Genomic DNA, 23722 nt, shown 5'->3' with positions numbered 1-23722 from the left:
CGGGGATGGGGGAAGGGTGGCTCCCACCGCTGTGTGCACTCCTGGGCAAGCAGGGGGGGCAGGGCATGCACTCCCTGGATCTGTGCACGGGGTGAGGGTGGGCTGCTTCTGCAGGCTTTGCCCCAAACACCAAGCTTCCTTGCCGTGGCACTGACCTAACGCAAGCTTGGTAGCACAGCCCAGAGTTAACCCTGGCCTGAAGCGGCATAACTTGGAGGTCCTCAGAGGGCATCTAGTGAGTTTTAAAGTGTGCATGCTTGTGTGTGAAGTGCCCGTAGTATGGTTTAAGCATAACAGAGCCTCTTGCCTCTAGGACGATGCTCCAAAACCTGCCCTCGGACCAAAGGGTTTGTTTGCTGTTAGGTGAAATGACTGCAAGTGTCCTTTTGGCTCGCTGGCGTATGCTGCACCCCTAGCCTCCACCGGCATTGCGGGTTCTCTGCTTCTCCAAAAGTGGCTCCTTTGTCAATGAAGAAGCGTGTGCATGTGTGCCTAAATCAGGAAGTGATAGGGTTCTGTGAAGCCGTGTGCAAAAATAATCCTGCACGGCCTCCCCCTCCCCACCACCACCACTACTGCAGACTGGGGGCTGCAATATTCAAGGGGTGGGCAAGCAGGGCCAGTTCCCCTGGCACTAATTGTACCAGCTGGGTTTTCCATGGCTTGTGCATAAAACCAGCTGGCTGTTTAACCAGGGGTGAGTATCCCTGTAGTGCTGCTAACTCGGACAGCATCTTCTGAACACAGGCTTTTATGATGTCTAAAGCCAGCCTCCGATTTTGCATCTCCTTTTTCTTTTGCACCCAAAACCAGCTGTTCTCATGACTGACTTGAGGCATAAATGCATAGCTGCCAGATCAGCTGAAGGGCAGGAAACACACCATCAGTGCGTTGTTCATAAGCAGACTTGTTTGCTAAAGCCACCCAGCCATGTCTCTGCAACCTCAGTGGAGGTGAAGGGCTGCATGGAGAGCACAGATGGAAAATGCTGGGGCTACCCAAGGTGCATATTATTGCACGATCTCTGTTGCTGGTAGCTGGGGGTCAAGAAAGAAACGGAGGGGCTGTCAAGATGTGCTCTCAGTTCTCAGGGTGAGTTTGGAGGTTGGAAGGGAGACCCTTTGTACTTGTAAGCTGAGCCCAGGAGATGTGGCCGTCTCAGAGACGCAATAACCACAGAATCCCACAATGCCATTTTAGAGTCACTTTTCAGAGTGGAAACATCCTCTAAGATGTTTTAAATACATCCCAGTCTGGATCTTGGGATGTTAATGGTTCAAGATACTTAATTTTCTTTTGTACTTTCATGGCATCAGTTATCACATCATTTTCTCTCATTTTTTAAAGACTTTTTAAGGCCACAAAATACTGGAAATAGTTAGAATGGATTCAAATTACAAGGTAAAATATTCCTCCCCCCCTCCCTCCCTCCCTCCAAAGAAACCTTCATAAATACTTGATTTTTTTTTTAATGCTCTCATTTTAGCTTTCAAAGAAAGGCAACGTTTGCCAGACTTTGCTTAGCGCAGTAAAATCAGTCCAATGTTACAGGGATTTAATATAATAATAACAATAAACTTTCAGAGGAGACCTTAAAAACAAATGGTCCTGTCTCCTCTGTATGGAAATTCAAGATCCTATGCCCTGAGGTCCTTAGCTAAAATTTCCCTTGCGTAGCCGGGATACGGTTGCGTACTAAAGATCTCTCTCAACCCAACCCCAAAAGTGGTTCCCTTTCAGTGAAAGGTGGGTCTTTGTGCATGTGTATGTGTAAATACCTTGATTCTGTTCCCATTTATGCCCCAAAAAGGCTTGATCCGAAGCCCATAGCAATGGATAACGTCCTTTTTCCATTGGTTTCAGTGAGCTTTGTACCAGGCCCTAATGCAGGAGCAAAGCTTAGAAAGTCCATGAAGCTACAGCAGGCATCAAACAAGATCTGAATTGGGCCTAAGAGCTTGTAAAGAGCTTTGAGATCATTCCAGATGACAAACGCTGAAGAGGTAAAGAGCCCTGCGCTCAAGTAGCGTGTGTAGCTGCTTCTCTATACATTTGATCAGCAAGAGCCCGATTCTGATGTCCCCCAGGGGACTGAGCGCTGCCACAGTCAGACTAAAGGATTGTATGCGAGAGGCAAGGATTGCATAGGGCGATATCTTGTTATTGGACCAACTATGGAGCTGGGATAAAGTTAGACAAATTTGCAACGACACAACATCAGGTCTCTGATCCCAGGAAGCCAGGCACAGCACAGTGTTAATACAGCAGAGGGGAGGCGCTGGGAGAAATTCTCTGGGCAGCAGGCACACAATTAGCAGAAGAAAAGCAGCTCATTACCAGGAGACCAAGACCTATCAAAAAGGAGCGTTTAAAAACAGAAGCCCACCCTACTGCTTTACGTTCAGCATTGCCCTTTGCAATCCATTTTGCCCACCTCTGTCTGGGAGGACTACAAGGCCTCTTCTTCCCAAGGATCTTCAAAGCATTTTTCCTTATAACCCTCCCTTCCCTGAGGTTACCCCTTTTATAGACGGGCAGTCGAGGCACAGAGAGTTTCCCAGGGGCCCCAAAGACTCTGGGCAGTGGTGCCCAGTGGAAGGGCAGCTGGAGGCTTGCTGCAGGGGGAAAAAGTGGGGAATGTCACCCTCTCTTTTTGCCATCGACGGGTAGTCGAGTGGCCAAAAGTTCCCTGGTTTTTGGCCTCTCCCCACACAGCAGTGAACCTCTGTCTGCCCTTGCACCACGCACCGCTGCCACTTCTCCCCCCTCCCCAGAGCTGCTGAGCAGTGGGGAGGGAAGGTGCAAGGGACCCTTTGGGAAAGTCACTGGGAAATGGTATGTAAGGTAAAATAACCCCAAAAAGCCCCCACCTTGCAGGATGGTTCTCACTGCACAGACTCTCTGTGGTGTCCTGGCAGCAAAGCAGGGTGAGGAGTGTCATCCCGGGTATGGCAGAGGGACAATGTTGGGTGCACTGCCTTGCTGGGAAAAGTGACAGGGGGCTCACTGGGCCAAATCCTCAGCTGGAGCCAATCAGCATATTTCCATTGACTTCAATACGCCTCCATCCCTTGGCACCATCTGAGTCACTCCCCCCCTCCTGCTGGGAACAAAATTGATGTTGGCCAATGAAAGAAAGGAGGCCGCTTGCTTGCCCCGCAGGTCAAAGGGCAGCTATAGGGCAATGCAGCAATGATCACCCTCCCAGTGAGGGAGGGGCAGTGGGGCTGAGCTGGATGGGTGGGGTTGGTACTAGAGACCCGCAGGTTAAGGGGATTGGAAAACTCTTGGACCAGGGGAGAGAGGCACAAGCGGAATTTGTTTTGCAAAGTTATAATCTCCTTAGATCTTGGTGCCTTGAAAACAGAAAAGGAGCCCTGGTCTCCTCTGAGGCTGGCATGGGCTCAGGTTTTTTTTTTTTAATCTGCACTTGGTAGGATTTTTAATTCATTTGCAAGTCTTGTTTGGGTAATTGTGGGGTGGGGGAAGGAATCTCTGTATGGGGTTGATTTTGCAAATCAGGACTGGCCATCTAAAAGCAGCACTCAGGGCATGAGCGGAGGGGACGTCAGAATAACTGAGAAGGAAGCCGATTGCTTATGGAGCAGATCGACAGCTTTGATGTGCTCCCTGAGTTGTTCTTTCATTTCTTGAGCAAATAATCTGGATTTTCACAATATTTACCTTGGAAATCATGATTTGTGTAAAAACCATCGACCAAGATAAACAGAGGATCGCTAGTGCTCTCTGCTAGCAAGGCGAGCAGACAGCCTAGGGTCTAAGGTTCCCCGAACCCCGGAGAACTCCTGTCTGCGCGTGTGCAGCCAGGCTCTCAAGTGGAGACGAAGCCAAACTACAAAACAGTCTTGCCTTAGACAAATTAAGTTATAGCGCACGCAAGTCCTAAAATGCTGGCAGAAGCGTGGGGACCAAATTCCTCCTGGCTTGCATCCCCAGGTGGTGAAAACAGAGGCAGGCAGCCCCAGGCTGCCCTCCACGGGCTCCGTGTGTAAATGGGCCGGCTGCTTCTAAAAGGGGCTAGTGCCTCTGTGCATTCCCACAGATTGTCAGGGCTGTAAAGGAGAAGGAGAAAGGGGAGGGGGGAAGGTGAAGGCAGGTTCAAAGGCCTGCTATGGCTTCTTTTTTTTTTTAACTCTATTTAATCTCTGCCAGGCCTGAGGCAAAGTCACCTTTAGGTCAATACTCAGGTGTTTTTATCTGCCATCCTCATCTGCCTGCAGCCAGCTTTCCATCCCTCCTTATCAACCAACAGCTGCAGGGCAGGAGGGGGCTGGGGAGCCCAGGGAACCCAGTCACCCTGGCTTAGGCCACGCTCTAATAAGGCAGAGGGTGAATAATGGAGCTGCTCCAGTCCACAGGACCAGCGGCAGTTCCTGCTGACTCGACTTTATTGGAACTAGAGAAGTGCAAGGCAGGCTCCGTCTTGGGTTTTGCAGTCGAGGGACCCTCAAAGTGCTCCATGCGCTGTTTGTCTGCTCCATGAGGGTCAACCTTAAAAACTTGGACCCTTCCATGCAACTGTTTTTCATTACAGTCTTCACTGATGGGTACTTGAAAACTTGGTCACAGCCACTGGGGTTCAGCTTCATGAGCAAGGAAGTCGACGGTAGGTAATTTGATTGCTTGGAGGTTTTCTAGTGTTGCACGTATGAAATCCAGGTTGCTACTTTTTGAGCCTGGGGAGAGGGTGGAGTGGATCCTGTGCTTCTGGTTTAGCCCCCTGTCTACTTTTTGCTGGGTTGCTCATGGCCACTCTTCATCCGACACACAAATGCAGCCCAAGCAACATCAGCTTCCCTCCTGCCCCCACACCAGACTTGGAATGACCCCACCTTGTGATGAGACAGTCCTAGGGTGAAGTTATACATTATGCTTAGACCATAGTAAGGGCACTTCAAATACACGTGTCCACACATTAAAGTTCATTAACTTGTGCTGGTGCCCGCTGAGCGTCTCAGGTGAAGTTCGACTCTGGATGATGCTACCTAACTCATCTTAGGGTAACTTCAGCTTGCTCCATGGAGATGAACTGAATAATTTGCTGTCCTCCAGCATCCCAGGATGCACTACTTCCAGCTCCTCCCCACCACCCAGAACAGAAATAGAGCCCAGGTGTCCTGGCTCCTAGCCGTATCCTTGCTCACCAGCCCTCTAGTGGCAAGTCGGAGCGGTGCAGCCAAGAAGTGATATTAACCCTTAATGTGCAGCTGCTCACAGCCCATTTTAAACTTTAACGCCGCTTAATATTCCACAGATTTATTATAGTCTAAGTGTAAAGAGTAACTTCGCCCCCAAATGGTCAGCCTTTGCCTTCTGCTCTGTGTTTGCCCACAAGACATTCAACTGGTAGGTTGATTATTGTGGCGGGTCTGGTAATATAGCCCTTTTTCTTCTAGAAAAGTGGTTTTCAATCTGTGGGCCATGGACCCCTGAGGGTCCGCAGACTATGTCCAAGGGGTCTGTGGAAGATGACGATGATCAATCAAAAGTATGTGAATACCCACAAAGGGGTCCGTACCTCCATTTGAAATAGCCAAAGAGATCTGCAGCTTCCATTCCAGACATGGGTGCCCAGCTCCTGGCACAGTTGCAATAGCTTAAACCCATGGCACAGAGGCAGCTCACCCTGGTTCTAAGCAGTGGAGTAACTTAGACCATCAGCCGTGCTTTATTGCCTGCAATTGGGGTAGATCTCCAGGGCAGAAGGTGCCCAAGCCTGGAGCCAGTTCAGGCTCCTTTCTGGACAGTCAGACCCTTCCCAGTGGTGCAAGGAAGGATCACATGCTGCATTCTCCTCTGACCATTTCAGATTCAATTGACTTGTGCATCATTCCTGCATGGTGGGACCACAGCTGGCTGGTCTGGGGCCATGTACCAAACTGCCATGTGAGATGTGCCACACCATCACTGGACCCACCTCTCACTGGTGGTGCAAACCTGGCTAAATTATTAATCCCCTTACATGAGTCATGAGACTTGAATTTTCTGGGACAACGGCTCTTTCTACCTTTAGTTGATCACAGTAAGCTGAACTGACAATGCAAGGCTTATTCATTCTCCACCACACTCAGTGCTCTGCTTGCCATGGTCTTTCTTACCCTTTAAGCAATTGGACATGACAACCAGTGCATTTCTGGGTGATTTTTCAAGCCTGCCCCAGGTGTGGCCCTGAATCAGAGGCAAGAGCCTGGAGCCTAGAGGGACTGTAACTCTCTGTGGGAAGCTACAACTGCCATGAAAAGTGCCACCAGTAAAACTTGGGGGCTTGAACATGGAATGAGTCCACCGGTGTTAGGGATTGGGTGACTCCTCTGCCATTTACGGGGTGTCAGGGAGGCATTTGGGACTTTGGACTGCCAGTCCAGTCACCGCAGCCCATCAGGAACCCTGGCTGCGTGAGTTTTATGGGCTCATTCAGAAGCTGCCTCATAATTGGAAAGGAGTAAGGCTGGAGGCCGGGGTTGAGGCAGGGACAGGCTGTATCCACAAGCTATGGAAGTAGCCACCTCTAATCTTCCTCACTAGATGGACAGAGAAGGGGGGGAGCTGAAGTCTAGATGCCTGGGTTCTTTTCGAGAAATCGCCACCAATTTGTTATGGGACCATATGGGCACGTCATTTCAGCTCTCCAGGCATCACTTTGCCATTTGTGAAATGGGGATAATGAATAGATATTGGTATACGCTGAGGGCAACATCAATTTTTATTGGACCAATATTGACTTGGGGGTTGGCTCGAATCTTACCTGAACCAGCTGAGCCATCAAAAGTCCCATGTCACAACAACTTTGCGCAAGGAGCATTGGCATGTAGATGCACACGTAGGCACACGTGTACGTATGTATATATGTTGCGCTGAGCATGTACCAGTAGGGCTCATTCTGGAGAGAAGCAAGATGCTGGGCATACTAAGCCCTCTGCCTCAGCCTGATTCCTGAGTTAAATTCTCCTCTCGCAAGAGCGTCATAGGGCAACTCCACCACTCCAGTGCCCCATGCTCACTTCCCACTAAGCTCGGACAAGCTGCTTTGCTGTACAGCTCTCTTCCAGAGAGATGAATCCCTAGTTAGCAAGGTAGAAGCAGGCTTCTTGTGTTTTATGGCTATATCTGAGGTGTAGAGCAGTTGGGTTTTAAATGTGCACAGTAGGGAGGACTGGCATTAGCTGTAGGAGTCTGAAAGAAAATAATGGAGGCCTTTGTGGAGCTGGGTTTCTTTGTCTCCCAACTTTATTGATATGAATCATATGCCCATGATACATCACATGTCTGTGATTACAAACAGCAGGTCCTGGAGTGGCACACAAGCAAACACGAGCACAGCAATGTCTTTCAGAGCAGCAAGGGGCTTCACTAAGGAGAAATGCTGAAGTCCTGACGGGAATGCAGCTGGTGAGAAGCCTGGTGCAGGTAGGAAAGGATGGGCTTTGGTCATTTTCGCCCATTGAAAAGTGGCCCTTTACGAAGAATCTGCAAGAAGATCTCCCATTGTTTGCTGATCAGACCGGGTCATTTCCATCCTTCAGGAAGCACGACTCAGACTGTCTCAGTGTTCAAGTGCTGGGGCTGCTGGGTGTCTTCAGACCGTGACCTTGCTCATCCCAATCACTCCTGCTGGCCTTGTCATGATCACTGATTTGCACTGCAGTAGTACCTACAGGTGCCAGCCAAGGACCGGACCCCACTGTGCTAGCCACTGAAGGGCCGTCCTTGTCGTATCAAGCTTATTATCCAAACACATGTGAACACAACAGGACTAGAGTCATATAGATTTGTTTTTTCCACCCTTTTTCTCACATGAGCAAACCCTGTTGCAGGCATCCACTGCACCTTTGCAAAGGAATGGAGGCCATGGAGTACAATCTACCAGTTAACACTTACAAACCTCTTTTTACCCTTACATCTTGGAGCGCTCTTCTGGCTGCCTGGGTTAAAGATCATTACCCCTGTTTTGCAGACAGGAAAACTGAGGCACAGTGAGGCAAACTGACTCACCAAAGGTCACCCACCAGGTCAGGGCAGAGCTGAGCATAAAACCCAGGTATTCTGCGTCCAGTCCTGGTCTCCAGCCACTACCCCAGCCTGCCTCTTGTACTGCAATTAAAGTAAATAGGATATGATATGTAGAAAACTAATTTTTAAGAATATATACCAAATAAACCCAATATACTCTTTTAAATTCTTTCCTCTTTAGATAGAATATCTTTCCTATATCCTATATGTTTGCCTTGTTGGAGAAATATAGATTAGAAAAAATACTTGTTTTGCTTTGAAATGATAACTTAAGATACTATGAACAGCATGGGCTTTGAGAAGGGCCTTCTCTGATTTGGCACCTATTTTTAAATAGATAGTGTAAACAGACTGAGATGAGCGACGACACGTTCATAATACAAATTCTAAATCCCATACACAATAATACAGAATCTGAATATATATATACTATAATATACATATAAGATTTAAGTGCAATGAGCCTCAAGCCTATTTCAAAGCATTCTGAGGTCAGATTTTTAGTAAGATTTTCTCTCTTTGGGGCCTAATTAATCAGCCCGTCAGCTAAGCAGCCAAACTTTTAAGCATGTGCTTAACTAGACTTCAGTGGGATTTAAACCTCTAAGACAAGACTAAGCCTTTTTTAAAGAGATCTGTTGTGGCTCAGACAGAAGATATGGGCTTGATGCAAAAGCCAAAGATGCTTTGGCTTCTTATGTGGGAAGTGAGACTAGATGTTCACAATGATCATGGATACTTATAGCCACCCATGTGCTTATGTACTTTGCTGAATAGGAAAGAACTCAAATGCCTGCTTTAAATGCTTTGCTGAATTGCAACCTTTGTCACCAGATGGACTTTTGTACTTGAAGCACTTCATACATTGTGGCAGCAAACAATCCCTGGCCATATGCAACTCATCAATTCTTGTGGAGCTCGCTGGACATGTACAAGCTGTTTTGTACAAAGCACTGGCTTCAGACACAAGAAGCACATGGGCTCGTCGACAGCCACATGCTCACTGCAGCACTGAGTACGTGGGAGAAGCTTGTGATGGCTGCAAAAATAACAGTGACCAGTCCTGCAGTGTCCTAAACTCTCAGATGCAGGCCTGAAAGCACTGAATTGAGAGGCCGGGGTGCCCTGTGGCATTCTAACCGTGGCCCATGGGGTTCTCCCATCCATGATTTTTTAGTATGCTTCGCAGCTCATATTCACGCTCGAAGTGAAGAATGCCTTTTCAGGGACAGTTCTAAACCTTCCTACTGTTGCCAAGCTGTGGCGAACAAGTGCCCAGAATTCCCCTTTGGAAATAATACAAAGATTTAGAAGTAGGGTTTAAAAGATAGGTTTTACTTTCATAAACCTCAGCAAACCTATATGCTAATGAGAATTCTGTGAGCTTATACTGTAATTAAATGGGTGACCCCATAGGCCTGGGATGGGAGCACAGGCATTTTGAGGATGCTCTTTGGAAGAGGCACGCAGGCAAGCATGGGCATGAACAAAAGGTAGTAGAGGAGCTGTGACCCTAAGGAATGGCTTCTCCCTAAAGCATGCAGCTACCTAAGCTATGCTGGCCAGACTAAAACGGAGGAATATCCCTCCATAGGGATGGACTTGGGTGAAAAAGGGGGTGAGCGTGAAAGATAAGGTTCAGGGAGGAAGAGGAGCTATTGAGGAGACCCAGCTCTGCATGAGGAACTGGATGATGGCAGCATAATGTCCTTGGATCTTTGAGCAGTTCCTGACCGGTCACTTTGGAAGCACATCAGGACTAATGTTTACGGGGGAGGAGTGGACCTTCAGAGGGACTCACTTGGTGGAGGATAAAGTGAGAGACCAGGCCGTGAGACAGATCGAGAGAAAGGTCTGTCAACTGAGAGCCCTTTTGGGTATACACTTGTGAAGGACCATTTCCCCTGAAAGTAGCACAATTCCTCTTCCCTTCACCAACCAGTTGGGTACTAATCTCCTACCTATTTCAATTCTCCAGTGCCCTGAATCATGGGCTGGGCCATTTTGCATTGGGCAGTAGGAGAGCCTTGGCTGCTGCTCAGCTGGGGCAGGGCCGTTGGGTTGTGATCGAGGAAGGTGTTGGTCGGCGTGAGGGAGAATAAAAGCCATCTCCTCCTGCCCCTTCATTTCTCAGACTCTAGTTATGGGACACTTGGGACCTTTCACTTGCACTAACAAAGTGAGCCATGCACTACAATGGACTGGGACATGCTTCTAGTTAACTTGTGCCTGCTCCTAAACACTAGGTGGCATTTGTCAGGGGATGGGGCCTTCATGCAGTGGGAAGCCCGAGAGTCGGGAGAGGACTGGGGAGCCGAAGACAAGCATTTCATTGAAAGGCTCCCATGCAGAGCCGGAGAAGATTGCCTGGGCTCCATCCTGGGGTTCACACAAGCAAAGTTCCCTCCAAGTCTGGGTGAGGAGCTAGGGTGCCGACCAAGTTGTCATGGGGTAGTAGTGAGCGTCTCTGCCAGGCTGGCATGAGCCAGCTCCCTGGGGTGTACCATGCCCTGCTGGATGTACTTAATGAGCTCTTTGCGGTTGTCCAGGATGGTGTCAAAGCTCTCCTGCAGCCGGTTCTGCTGATCGATGACCTTCTGCTGGAGGCCACGGATCCAGCGCAGCAAAGCCAGGCGCCGATACATCACCAGCTGGATGTGGTGCTTCTCCTTCTCCTGCTCCTTGAACCTCTCCTTGTCCTGGATGTTTTGGAAGGCCTCCGCCAGCACTGGGAAGATGGTGTCTGAGTCAGAGGAGTTCTCGGAGTCGGTGTCGGGCAGCTGTGGGTCTGGCAGGCCCCCTTGGTCTCTGGTAGAGGCGGGCATCTCCCACGTGTTGCCAGTGCTGCTATCAGGGCTGTCAATGCTGAGGGAGCTGCTGCCGTAACCATTGTCCTCCAAGGGGGAGACGACGGACTTGTCGCATTCTCTGGCCACGTCCTCAGTAGCAGCTTTCTCCAGCTCGGCACTGCTGACCTCCGCCCCCTCCGGGGGGCTGCGCACGTCCTCCTTGGAAAGGCACAGTTTGTCTGATTTCAAGCCTTGGGGAGCATCCCTAAGCCTGTCCTTCGCCGTCTGTCTCTGCACTAATAACACCAGATTATCTGAGGGATTTCTCATGTTTTCCATCTGGCTGGGGTCCTCCTCCATCCGGGTCCCAGCCACTGTCTGGCTCCAGTTCTCATTGCTGTCATATACTTCCCCCACAAAGTTGAAGTTACTGTCCTGCCTGAGCTCCCCTTCACCGAGGAAGGCCATGCCCAGTGTGGGGTCCTGTTTGCCCTCGTGGAAGGATCTGTTCAGGGAGACGTCGGGCGGGCACACTGTAAACATCCTTCCACCTTCCTGGCTGGCAGAAAGAGAGAGACAGTAAGGGAAATGGAGAGAAACACAACCGGGAGGAAAAAGGGCCTCTCTCTGAGTTACCAGAGTCAACCTTGTTTCGGAGCCAATTCTAGTTCCAGGGGTGTGATTCTGTTTTCACCTGCCATTCAAGGCCAGTAATCCTGTGACTTGAGTAAAGCAGCTCCTGACTTCTACCATATGAAGTAAGAGGAAACCTGGGCTCCAAGGACATGGGTATGTCAGCACGAAGCAGGGAGACCAGTGGTCTAGGATGATGCACTAAATTATATGCTGGTCTTGTCAGCTGCAATACAGACCAGATGCCAAATGTTTTGGGGTCTTCTGGAAATTTTAGTTGGTCCCGGGGGCAGAGGCAAAGCTCAGATGTGAGTCACAAGCTTTCTGGTGCTCGGATGGTAGGTTTTTGGTTTCGTTCAGCTCTACTAAAGACACCATGTGGCATAGCAATGTGTGGGGTAGTCTAGAAAAGAGACATGAAACCTGGTTCAGTCCCCCTCTGAAAAGAGTGGCAAACTTCTCCTTGACTTCAATAAGAATAGGGCCAGGTTCATGTGTTGGCCTGGAAAGAACTGTTTAGTGTAGCTGGAGTGGGGGTAAGGCACTTATTTTTTGTCCTGGTACAGTGTTTATGAGTCCAAGTCATGGTCCAGGACCCCAGCACGCTAAGTGCTGTATAGATGCACAACAAAAGGCTGCCCCAAACAGCTTATGATCTAAATATAAAGCAAGAATCAAGGCAAACAAGGTTCTCTGGGAAAATGTGATCTTTTATTAGACCAACTAAAGAGTTGGAAAAATCGTTCTTTGCAAGCTTTTGGGTACAAACACCCTTCTTCAGGCAGAGGGAGAGTCTATAGCTGTATTGAGTAATACAGTACAACTGTAGACAATACAACTGTAGACTCTCCCTCTTCCTGAAGAAAGGTGTTTGTACCTGAAAGCTTGCAAAGAACACGTTTTCCAACTCTTTAGCTGGTCTAATAAAAGATATCACATTCACCCAAAGAACCTTGTCTGCCTGTGTCCTTGGATCAGCATGGTTACCCCAAAGCAAGAAACAAGACATTGCAGTAGCACAAGACATCGTCTCAGTAGGACGGCATTTGGGTGTCACTGAGTTACAGGGTCATAGGAAAGTAGGGATGGAAGGGACCACATGAGGTTATCTACTTCAACTCCCTTCTCAGGGTAGGATCATCCTTCAGTAAACCGCGCCAGCCCAGGGACAGTCTAACCTGCTCTTGAAAATTTCCAGGGATAGAAATACCACAACTTCCCTAGGCAGCCTGTTTCAACGATTAACCACCCTCATCACCAGAAAATTCCCCCTAATCTCCAGCCTCCATTTCCTCTGCTGCAATATAAGTCTACTGCTCCTAGTCCTGTCCCCTATGGCCACAAAGAAACGTCTATCTCCATCCTTTTTTTTTAATCGCCTTTCAGATTATGTGGCCTGCTTGAAGCCTGGGCCGCCTCTTGCTCTGGTTTTGTGAGCTGGAATGGCAGACTCTACCTAATGGCAAAGTGAGTTCCTCTTACTCAACGAACGGGATGAGAAAGGTGGAAATGGAGCCAGACAAAACTTCTTGTCGGGAACGTCGGTAGCCTGAACACCTGGGCTCCAATCCTCAGCCGGCATCAGTATAGCTTCACTGACTAAGGAGATGGCCATGGAGACTTAAGAGAAGACAGTGGCTTAAATCCCATGTGTCCCAATACGGGGCTTTGTGCAGTGAAACACGCCTTTCCCGGGAGCGTGAGCTATGGTGCCACGGCTGCTCGGTGAAGGTGCTGAAGGGACAGCGACACTCCGAAGGACGTGTGGGAGCCCACCCCGCAAAGGGGCACGTCTGGCTGATAAGGAGCAATGCTTGGGCTGGATTAATGGGCCTAAATAGGCATCATCACACAGGACCTCTTCCCTGCACCAACCAAGCCAGGAGCATGAAGTCAGCCGTGCAAAACACTGTAGGCTGCAAGAAAAAAGCTGTGGGAGACGGTGGGAAACAGTTTAAACTTTGTCCCTGTTATTGCCTGTTGGTGAGGTGCATGAAGGAAACCTGTGTAAATCTGAGACACTTTTGGTTACTTCTTTTAAGGTCTGTTCACCTTCCCCAGGGGAAATCCTATTAAATCTCATTGGATTATTTTAATAGATATGTGCAGCTTTCCATTGGTCTCTGACTTTTCAAGGATGCCAATAGCACCAGTAGGCCTGCTCCTTCATTACAAAACATAGCTGCAAACTGGAAACAGTGAAAAAAAAAGTCAAACTAGAATTCCTGCCAGGGTTATGAGTAGAGATGGAGGCAAGCTTAGGGCTAGAAATCACATGCAGGAAAACCCAGGAGAACAACATTCCCTCCCCAGAAGGAGATGAGACTGCTTAGCTACCCCTTTTTTCCATGCAAAAGTTAGTGGCTGAGTGGGAATAATACCAGTATTGATGGGGAGTGTTTACTGCACAGACTGTAACTTGGGGAAGTTTCCCTGGCCAGCCCTGCCTAAGCAGTACTGAGATTTTTAGCAAGCTACCCAAAACCAGCATTAGTTGTTTTACCGTTGCCATTCCTCAGTGAGGTAATAACCAATATATCTTGGATGGCAACTCCCCTGACAGATCAGATGTGGAGGATCCACAAAAGCGGGTGTTTACTAAAGCAATTGGGAGAGTTTCCTCTGTATCAGTCCATTGATTTAAGGCACTGAGCTGCAATATGGGAGAAGTGGGGTCAACCACTTCTCTACCACAGACCTTGGGTGAGTCTTCTAGCCCCTGTGAGCCAGTGAAATGGGTGGGTTGAATAGTACTGCTGTGCTGCAAAGGAGTACTGTGAGGGAAAATGCACTAAAAACTATTTAATCAGCAAGAAAAGTGCCGCAGAGATGTCACTCCAGGCTCAAGCTGGAAATACCCAGAGTTTACAGGTGTTTGGAAGCCAGGGTTTGGACTGGATGCCGGCAGGGGGGGAGTCTGGATCTAGGTCTGGTTATCTCTAAATGTTGGAAGGAATGCCTACAGGGCAAGAGGTAAGGGTGCTTGAAACACAAGACAAGATGAAGGGGCAATGCTAGAAGGAAACAGAATCCAGTCCTTGAAGCTGCTGGTGCAGGAGCAATCCTAGGAGGGAGAAAGAGGAGCAGAAAGTGGAGCTGGGGTGAAGCGTGGAGTGTCATGGGCTGGCTTCGCGGGCCTGTGTGAGGGACAGGCCTCTCTGGGATTGAGGACCAGCTGCAGCCAACTGCAAGTGCCCCCACTGGCCTCGGGGAAGAGAGGCCTGTGCCCTCAGAGGCAAAGCCGTAGCTCAGCTCCCCAGGTACCTGCTTTACAAGAGGGCTACAGCTCAGCTATGGCCTGCAACTCAGCAGAAACAGGACCAAGTGTTTGCCCCAGCCTCCTGCTACAGGGGGTGGACCCTCATTGCAGGACGACTGCAGCATATGGACCATGACCCTGATCCTCTTCCCCTCTACCCCAGTGTAGACCAGGATTAGTTGCACTTCACAGAACGGAGCTACACTGGTGTAGGACTGGTCCCAGCAGGAGGAGGAGGCCCAGTGTTTTCAGGGCTACTTGAACGGGGTCACACTCTCACCTGTGCTGCACCCCATGACCCTGTCCCTTTAAGCCTGGATTCCAGTATGGTTGCTATGGTGAGGTTTCCATGGCAAGCAGAGATGTGTGTGTGTGTGTGTGTGTGTGTGTGTAGCAGCAGCAGACAGCATGATGTGCTGCAGTGTGGTGGTAGCATGTGACGGATGGCTCCCAGAGCCACAGGGGAGAGTTGTGCTGTCCCCATACAAGCATCACAAAGCTCTGCCTTGCAGCGTGCCGGCAGGGTGGACCTCCCCTTTCTCCCTCATGCCTAGAGTTTGGGGGGAAACACACAGCTCCCCAGACTTGTGAGCTCTGCAAATGGTTTAAGGGAAATGCAAGGGAAAGGCAACACAGAGGCAAAGGGGAAAGGGGTGCTAATGCTCACGGTAATCCTTGCAGGGAGATGGAGAGAACAGCTGCGATCAGGATTATGAGACTGTTGGAATCACTGTCCCAGCGCATCCTCATGTGGCCACCGAGCTAACCTTGATCTTCAGTTATGGCAGGGTCCCCTGTACCAGCTCATGCAGCTGTAGCAGGCTCAGCACTTGGGCATTCAAAGGGGAAGGGGCAGGAGGGTTTATCATGCCTAAGTCCAAACTTTGTGTTTTGGGATAGAGGCCAGGGGGTGGGAGGGGAAGGGCATGTGTGGTACAACAGTTACCAGTCACACACCCCTAAGATGGCACCAAGCAAAAGCCCTGTCCATGCTGTGGGACCCTACAAATACACCAATGAATGCTTTGCAAATCAGAGACCCAACAAGCACATGCACACACGCACATGTGCATGCATGCACACACACTCTCTCTTTCACACACACACACACACACACACACACACCAGGCCAAGCACAGGTGGGGCTGGGATCCTGGCACCATCTGTGTGAGCAGAACAGTAAAGTGCTATTTACTTGGAAACGCAGTGGAAACCCCCGCTCCCCCCACACACACCCTGTCAAAGGGGTCCAAATGTGGCCATGGGGTTGTGCTCTTCGCCTTGTGCCTGGCACCGAGGGGAAGTAGGTGACTTCAACCCCTGGCATCAGGTTATCTCCTGCCACGTACCAAATACAAACAACCCCCCCACGTAACCCACACACTTACCAAGGAGGCCTGGGGAAAGCAAAGGTGGATTTCTCAGGCTGCTGGTGCTGCTGCTGCTGCTGTTGCTGCTGCTGCTGAGCTGGAAAGAACGGAAATAGTCCTCACTCCAGCAGCAGGAAAGCGTCATGTACTGCATACTTCCTACAACAACAGGCGCTGCTGGGAGTGCCCTGTCACAGGATGATCAGCAGGCAGGCAAGAAATGCAAGGCAGCACCTACGGCCACCTTAGCACAAGCCCGACACTGTTAAGTGAGTGTGTGTGTGCATGGGGTGTGTGTGGGAGGGGGTGTTTTTAACAGAGCCTATAAAAGATGATCTGTCTCCTTAGCAATGGAATCGGCTTCCCTGGAAACAAAACTCAGCCGGGAGATCAGCCCTCGGTAAGTAAAGGGATGCTCATGCTGTGTGGAGGAACCTGCACTGGGAGTCCGGCACATCACTGACTCACACTTCAGCAGCATCAACTTTGGAGGGCCTGCCTAGAGGCAGTTGTAAGGAACTGGCTTTTCTGCGGGGGAGCGGCTTAGGATTTTCTGAAAATCAGGCTGCATTAGGGTCGCCCCAGGAATCTGAGGCATCGGAAAGCCACCAAATCACTCTGGAAGATTTAGCCCTGATCAGACTGGTTGGTAAGTGAACAGATTCCCGATACATTATGCCCTGGATTTCCCCTGGATTTGTACAGCGCTGCGCATGATGAAGGCCTGCTCTGTGATAGCTGCTTCCCTGGCATTACCACAATACAAAGGAATGAATAAACAGACATGTATTCCTGGCAGCAGTCTTGCTAGCATGTCAGTGGAATTTGACCCCCCCCACACACACCCCCAGGCATGCAGAGAAACAGTTGCAGTGCAGTGGGGGGGGCGGGGGAGCTTACATGTCTCCAATTTGTTTTTCACCAGACCAAAACTTGAGCCTGATCCATCCCCACAGCCTCCCTCCACTCACTGCTCACCTGGTGTGCTTGCCATAACCCTGCCCCTGGTGTGAGTCCCTGCGAGTCCCTCTGTCTTTCGTGGGGCCCATGGATGGGAGCGTGGGGCTAAGCAGTCAGAGGGGTGCAGGTAGAGAAAAGAATAGAGGTGCTCTCACCCCCTAGCCTTGGTTGTACCAGCGCACTCTGAGACACCCGTGCAGCCAAGCTCTGCTGCTGGGAACGCACACTCGACGGCAACGTCCAAGTACAAAGCACATGGGGAGAGCTTAGTGGAAACCAGGGCAGTTGCAAGCCCTTAGTTTAGAAATTGCTATAACTGGTGCCAGTCCAGCTGAACTAGAGCATCAGGCCTTCTCTCAAGTAGGCACCTGGCACATCTGAAGCCCCTCTCCCCTCACCTCTACCATGGGTGTGATGGGTTGAGGCAATATTTCAAGATCAAGGTTTTCCCTGCCCATGGCATATTGTGAAGCTCTGTGCAGAGAGTGTCTGGTCAGTGACTGTCCTGGACTACAGCCATGTTTTCTTCCAGGGCCTGGGGCATAGGATCTTTTTAATAGAGTCCAGCAATGGGACTGGCTCTGTTCCTCTTTATAACAGAAGGCTGTGGCTTCTCTGACCTTGATATATGAGGGCAGCAAGAGGATGTGAAGTTCCCCCGTCCCTTGGGCTGGTACAGAATCTCTGAAGATGCAGACAGAAGTCCAGTTTCCTGGTCTAACTCATGGTGCTTCACAGAAAGCGCTGTGAGTTAGACCGACCCTCCTGACCCAACAGAGGTTAGGTGTTGGATCAGTGGGGAGGGGGGTCAAGCTCCAATTTGGAGCTGATCCAGGAAGAAAAGCTGCAACTCTGCACCCTCTTCCCCTAGCCCCACTACCCTTCTCCTGGCCCCCGGTGCTGTCTCGGGCTGGGAGAGGGAGAAGGCAGGGGACGGAGTTGCATTCTGGGATTTCCCCAGACTGCACTGGAGTCAGGGGATGGATGGATTGGATCCCCCAACCTTGGGGGCATCCAATCCACCTGCCTCACCCTCCAGCACTGACTAAGCAACACCCAAAATGAGCTCCCTACTTTCTCTTTTCCCCCACCCCCCTTCTTAAGACAGCACCCAGCATGCACAGACACAAGTTAATGAAGACACTCCTCTTTGGAGCACCTTCATCTGAACCCTCATGTAATGAGGGTTCAGATTGTCGCGGGATCAGGCCCTTTTAAAGTGTTCTGCAGCCACGCACTTGTGTTAGGACAGGGCTGTAGAGTGCTTTCAGGTGCCAGATGGGGCAAAAATTGACATTCTGTGTGCACCCTGAGTCCCAGGGCAGGCTGTCCCAGCTTTAGATGAAAGAGCCCTCCACAGAGCTACATCAGGATAGGATGCTGACGCCCACTGGCTGTATGACTCCCATCATTAAATCTCCCTAGTGGATAAGAGCTTTCTCAGCCTCCCTGGGCACTCCTTTGAAAACCCAACTATCTTTCTAGCTTAATTACAGGTTTCAGAAGACTTCAAAGACAGAGAATTTGCCACCTAATAATGTAGCTTAATGGGACCTGCAAGCTACTCTTACCTACCACTTTTGCTGTAACATCAAGACTGGTGGTGTACTAGAATCACTCTTCTCTCTACAAATACCACAGTAAGGAGCTTGCAATGAACAGGCAGTGGCTGGGATTTTAACCACGCTGCTTAGCTGCCCACGCACTGGTGAGGGAAGCTTCCTAGAACCCTTTTGTGCAGGTGAAAGTCCTGAGGTTGATGAGGCCTCTCTGCTATATCCCAGATTTATTCAGAGTCCCGGAAAAACTCCAATGGAAAAGCAGTGAGGCAAAGCTACAAAATGTGTCTGGCTTGTGGCACAACATGAGTCTATGGGGTACCTACCTGGTGATGAAACCTGCTAAAACCTGAAGGAGAAGAGAGACATGTCCCTGCACCACCACCTGCTACTGGGTAATGAGTGGATGGTATTGGCAAAACGTCTCTGTGGGTCTAACCCCAAACACAGCCTGTAGCCCAGCAGACACCCCCTGTGTGCGTGTGTATGGGCATGTGTGTATGAGGATGCAGCTCACCCAGCAACACACTGAAGACAAGTTTTCATGAACAGAACAGCTCCTCCTTCTACCCCTTCCCAATCCCCCAATCAGTCCTATGAGCTTTAGGCTACCCAGACTCCCCTGTGGTACCTACCTCGCAGTCCATCAGCTCCTTGCAGAGCACAGAGAGGGGGCTATGGAGGCAGCTTTCTCAATAGACCCTTTATCCATCTGTGCTGGAACTTGGGGGTGTCTCCAAAGGTTAAAATAAAAAGCAGAAGCACATCAAACAAGCAGGGATGAATGCAAAGCCTGGAGCAAGAAGGTCACATGAAGCACCACAAACACTTTGGGCATAAAAGGGCATTGTCGGGCTTAATGCCAGGATGAGGGGAAAGAGCAAATGTAAGGGCTTCTGAATGGTTTGGGTGAAGTCAGCATGTTAAGCAAGAAACATGAGTCTTGGGGGTTGGAGAGATGGCAAGGGGAAGAAAATGTGCTTCACATGAACACAAGGAGGGTTTGTGTTCCTCCTTTCTATGTTTATCCCCCATCAGCTCTGGCCCCAAGCAGTCAGCTGTAATGTTGATTTACACTTCTACCTCTCTGGGGCAGGGACTGTGTCTTTGTTCCGTACAGCACCAAGCACCACGAGTGTCCCAGCCCTGGCTTATGTCCTCAGTGCTGCAGCAATACAACCCTATCATAGTAATAATGCTCAATAGGGCTGGCCTTTTATTCTATTTCTAAGGTGCCCGGCACAACAAAGACTCCTTGAAGCGGGGTCCTTGGTGTTACAAACTGGCTACCAACAGCTGTTGCATTTGTCCTGGGACAAGTTGTGCCTTTGGATGTCCCAGAAAAGAAAAGTCACAGGACTGGCATGCTGGCATGTATACACATTGCCCCTCCAATCAGGGTTTAGTGAGTGGCTGAATGCACTCCTGCTTTTCTTCAATTGGTCCAGTGATGCAATCCTGGGACATCTGCCTTTAGGACAGAACGATCTCATGCACCGGTACAGGCTGGGGACCGACTGGCTGAGCAGCAGCTCTGCAGAAAAGGACCTGGGGGTTACAGTGGACAAGACGCTGAATAGGAGCCAGCAGCGTGCCCTTGTTGTGAAGAAGGCTAACAGCATCATGGGCTGCGTTAGTCAGAGCACTGCCAACAGATTGAGGGGAGTGACTATTCCCCTCTATTCAGCACTGGTGAGGCCATATCTGGAGTCCTGTGTCCAGTTTTGGGTCCCCCACTACAGAAAGGACATGGACAAATTGGAGAAAGTCCAGCAGAGGGCAACAAAAATGGTTAGGGGGCTGGGGCACATGACTGCTGAGAAGAGGCTGAGGGAAGTGGGCTTATTTCATCTGGAAAAGAGAAAACAGAGAGGTGGAACTACCTGAAGGTGGTTCCCAAGAGGATGGCACTGGGCTGTTCTCAGTGGTGGCAGATGACAGAGCAAGGAGCCATGGGCTCAAGTTGCAGCAAGGGATGTTTAGGTTGGATATTAGGAAAAACTTCCTCATGTGGAGGGTGGTGAAGCACTGGAGCAGGTTACCCAGAGAGGTGGTGGAGTCTCCATCCTTGGAGGTTTTTAAGACCTGGCTCAACAAAGCCTTGGCTGGGATGATCTAGTTGGGGCTGGTCCTGCTTTCAGCAGGGGGTTGAACTAGACGTGACCTCCTGAGCTCCCCTCCAACCCTCATTTTCTACATTTCTATGAGTTTCACAGTCCAACCACAAGAACTGAGACCCAAAAGTAACAACAACTGTGAATGATAAAGGGACGGCTGTAGGGCTCAAAGAACTTAGCTGCACCACAGCATAGCCAGTTGCAGCAGGCAGATCTCTGCTCTAATCAGCATTTGCACGGTGCTGTATTTCTCTGCGAACAGTGAAAACCAGCAGCTTTCTACACCTGCATGTACCACCTGCAGCTGCTTCACATAGGGGACTTAGCCTTCAGCTCTGAGGAGGCAAAGGGGCTCCTGCTGCACACTAAGCATAGGCCAACAGAGCCAAGTGGGCCTGAAATCACGATCAGAGCACCGGTCCTGCTGTGAGAAAGATGAGTGAGTCGGGAAACAGGGGGGCTGTGTCTGGAAGATGGACCTCGGTCGTGATGAGAGCAGACAAGAGAGAGGAACCATACAGGTAGCACAGCTTGGGAGAGAAGGTTTGGATCCTCTGTTACCTTATTCTTCATTGTTGAACTGAGCTGCAACCAAAGAAGGAGTTTGGGCTGTCCCTGATGAGTGTGTTTATGATTATACACAGGGGGTTGGGGTATTAAAATGGTATTCCTGCCCCAGGAAAAGTTTTCCCATCCCAAAATCCTAACAAAAAAGTCAAAATCCCCATCCTTAGGTATTTACTTGTTTGCAAATGGACAATTAAAAAGAGCTTGAATTGACCCAAGCCATTTTGTTTCCATGTTAAACATTTATAAAGTTTGGGGTCTTTTACTGTGATTGGTTTAGAGGTTGATGCAAACGATCGTCTGGAACAGGAAAAACAAAGAATTTTCATTTTGAAAATGTCAACCTGAAACATGATTTTTTTTCCCTTAAATTTTCTTTTTACTGAGGAATTCATTGAAGCCAAGCCTCCTTCAGCTCTCACAGGAAAGGCACCTGCTCCTCTCCCACAGATTGATTGCTCTTTACTCTGTACGTCACCATGGGCAGGTTGGTGTGGACACTTCCAGGCTTGGTTTCACATGCATATAGAATAAGCCCCAGCATCTTACTTGTCCCATTTCAAGGCTATTGGTGACTTTGCAAACCTCGATTTATTCACTTATTTAAGAAGTGAAGCATGGACAAAGTTTGCAGCTGTTTTGCCTGTTCAGGACTATGTGGTTAATGGGTCAGACAAGAGTTTCCCTTTCCCCACAGAAACCAGGGAATTGCTCTAATCCTAATTCAGACCAGAGTGGTATTTGGCATCTGAAAATAAAATAATCCTGTTTCACTGAAAAACATTCTCCCTAAAACCCATAGACTCACCCAGAGTTAAACCATACACTCATCCACATCTGGTGCTAGCTTCCCTGAAACAAGCTTCTCTGGTTAGAAGTGTGGCAGGACAATTTTCATGCATGCTGTTGTAAAAAATAAATGGATCAAGAGCAATAGGAAGTGATGCCCTGTTTGTCAACTAAGCAGCCTGCCCTTCACCATCCTAAGTACTTCTTCTTGTTCCTAGACAGCAAGAGGGCAGTTACATTTCCAAGGCCCCTAACTGGCCCCTAAAAAGCCCAGCTGAGCCACGTTTTGCAAGGTGCTGTATACATACAAAGAACTCATAGTCTACAAAGATGTGATGGATTAAAGATGAGGAAGCAGGACACACAGAACAGTGAAATGACTCATCCGGGCGAATGCGCAGGGACCTCTAATACTACTTTATCTTCGCCTTCCACACTGGACTCGTATCCAGCACAAAGGGAGAACAGAGGCAAGGGGAGATCAAGTGACTTGCCCAAGGTTACACAGGGAGTCTGTGGTACAGCCAAGACCTGAATCCAGATCTCCCAAGCCCCAGCCACAAGCCTCTTTCTGTTCCTTTGCCTCGCTGCTAAACCTGTCCCCAGCAGCTGACAACCGTGCCATTTTCTGTGATGCGGCCATTTCCCCTACTGGGGAGCAGGCTGAGAGCCCACCATGACTAAAATCCACAGAGAAGATGATCACAGCCTGAACCACGCAGAGAAACGGCGCTAATCCAGCCCCAAACGCCGCACGCAACACGACGCAGCAAAGAGCATGGAATTCATTTGTGCATCTGCTACAAAAACAAATCGTTTTGCTTTTCAGATCAAAGCCCCTCTCCTTTGTTGATGTTGGATCCGGGGCTGCCATTGTTCCCTAATTTCACCCTCTGGGAGGAGGAGGTGGAGTCTAGATGTAGCCTCCAAATCTTGCTGCAGTAGCCATCTCTCTTCAGCAAGAAAGAGCATCTAGGAATCTGAGTTGCTGGCCAGGAAGCCAGGAAAGCAGGGAGACTTTGGGGCGTGGGGGGAAAGGGGTGTAAAATGCAACGTGCTGATTTTTCTCAGAGGAAGGAGGACATGCTGGGGGGGGAGGAGGAGGACATGGGCTTAATGCTGAATTTTAGAATTGCCTTCTCCCCCCTCCCACTCCTGATGTCAGAAATAAATTAAAAACTATCCTTACAGGAAATTGAAAATTATTTTGAAGACTCTGAGCAGCAAATGTAATGAGCTGGCTTCCCAGAGCGAGATGTTGTGGAGGAGGTAAACGCAACATGCCGCGCAGGGTTTGACTGAGGGGTTATGGCACGTGGGCCAGCAATCCAGAACCGGTCTAGGGATGACCCGACCCCAGCCTCCAGCTACCGCGAAGGGCTGAGACAGGGCTCCTGGGCTCTTCTCCTGGTTCCTTCCTTTGCCCCCTGGGCTGCTCACGTAGCAGTACCTCCGAGTCATTGGAAGACCTAAAGCAATGACCTAGCCCCAAGTGTTCAAGAGCAGCATTCGATTGTACGTGCCTTGACTTTTTGGGTGCCCACAGTGAGGGACCGCTGACCTGATCCCCAGAGCTGCTGAGCACCCCTGGCGAAACGTGGAGCGAAGCGCAGAGTCCACCATGTTTCTTGGGAAGACACAAGCCTGC

At 49.7% G+C, this 23722-nt stretch overlaps 1 protein-coding gene and 1 long non-coding RNA gene across 4 annotated transcripts; one reads left to right on the top strand and one right to left on the bottom strand.

Moving 5' to 3' along the window:
• Positions 1–7913: 7913 nt before the first annotated feature.
• CUNH1orf216 (chromosome unknown C1orf216 homolog) lies at positions 7914–16334 on the bottom strand. 2 transcript variants are annotated; one of them, XM_019547745.1, is made up of 2 exons: positions 16101–16334; positions 7914–11375 (listed from the first exon to the last, which is right to left on the bottom strand). In XM_019547745.1, exon 2 carries the CDS (start codon positions 11361–11363, stop codon positions 10476–10478), a length of 888 nt encoding a protein of 295 aa, XP_019403290.1. In that variant the 5' UTR covers positions 11364–11375; positions 16101–16334; the 3' UTR covers positions 7914–10475. The 2 variants fall into 2 exon arrangements, with proteins under 2 accessions (XP_019403290.1, XP_019403289.1); XM_019547744.1 differs by having other exon boundaries at positions 7914–11379; positions 16101–16333.
• On the top strand, positions 16280–23122 carry LOC109318460. 2 transcript variants are annotated; one of them, XR_002103255.1, is made up of 3 exons: positions 16280–16351; positions 16431–16482; positions 22904–23122. It is a non-coding gene; the product is annotated as an uncharacterized LOC109318460 (long non-coding RNA). The 2 variants fall into 2 exon arrangements; XR_002103256.1 differs by lacking the exon at positions 22904–23122 and adding an exon at positions 18827–20129.
• Positions 23123–23722: the final 600 nt, after the last annotated feature.

Source organism: Crocodylus porosus, unplaced genomic scaffold, assembly GCF_001723895.1.
Source record: "Crocodylus porosus isolate Cpor-Errol unplaced genomic scaffold, CroPor_comp1, whole genome shotgun sequence".
In the NCBI taxonomy this organism is placed as follows: domain Eukaryota; kingdom Metazoa; phylum Chordata; order Crocodylia; family Crocodylidae; genus Crocodylus; species Crocodylus porosus.
The sequence above is the reverse complement of the archived record's forward strand: the minus strand, read 5'-3'. Positions and strand labels throughout refer to the sequence as shown.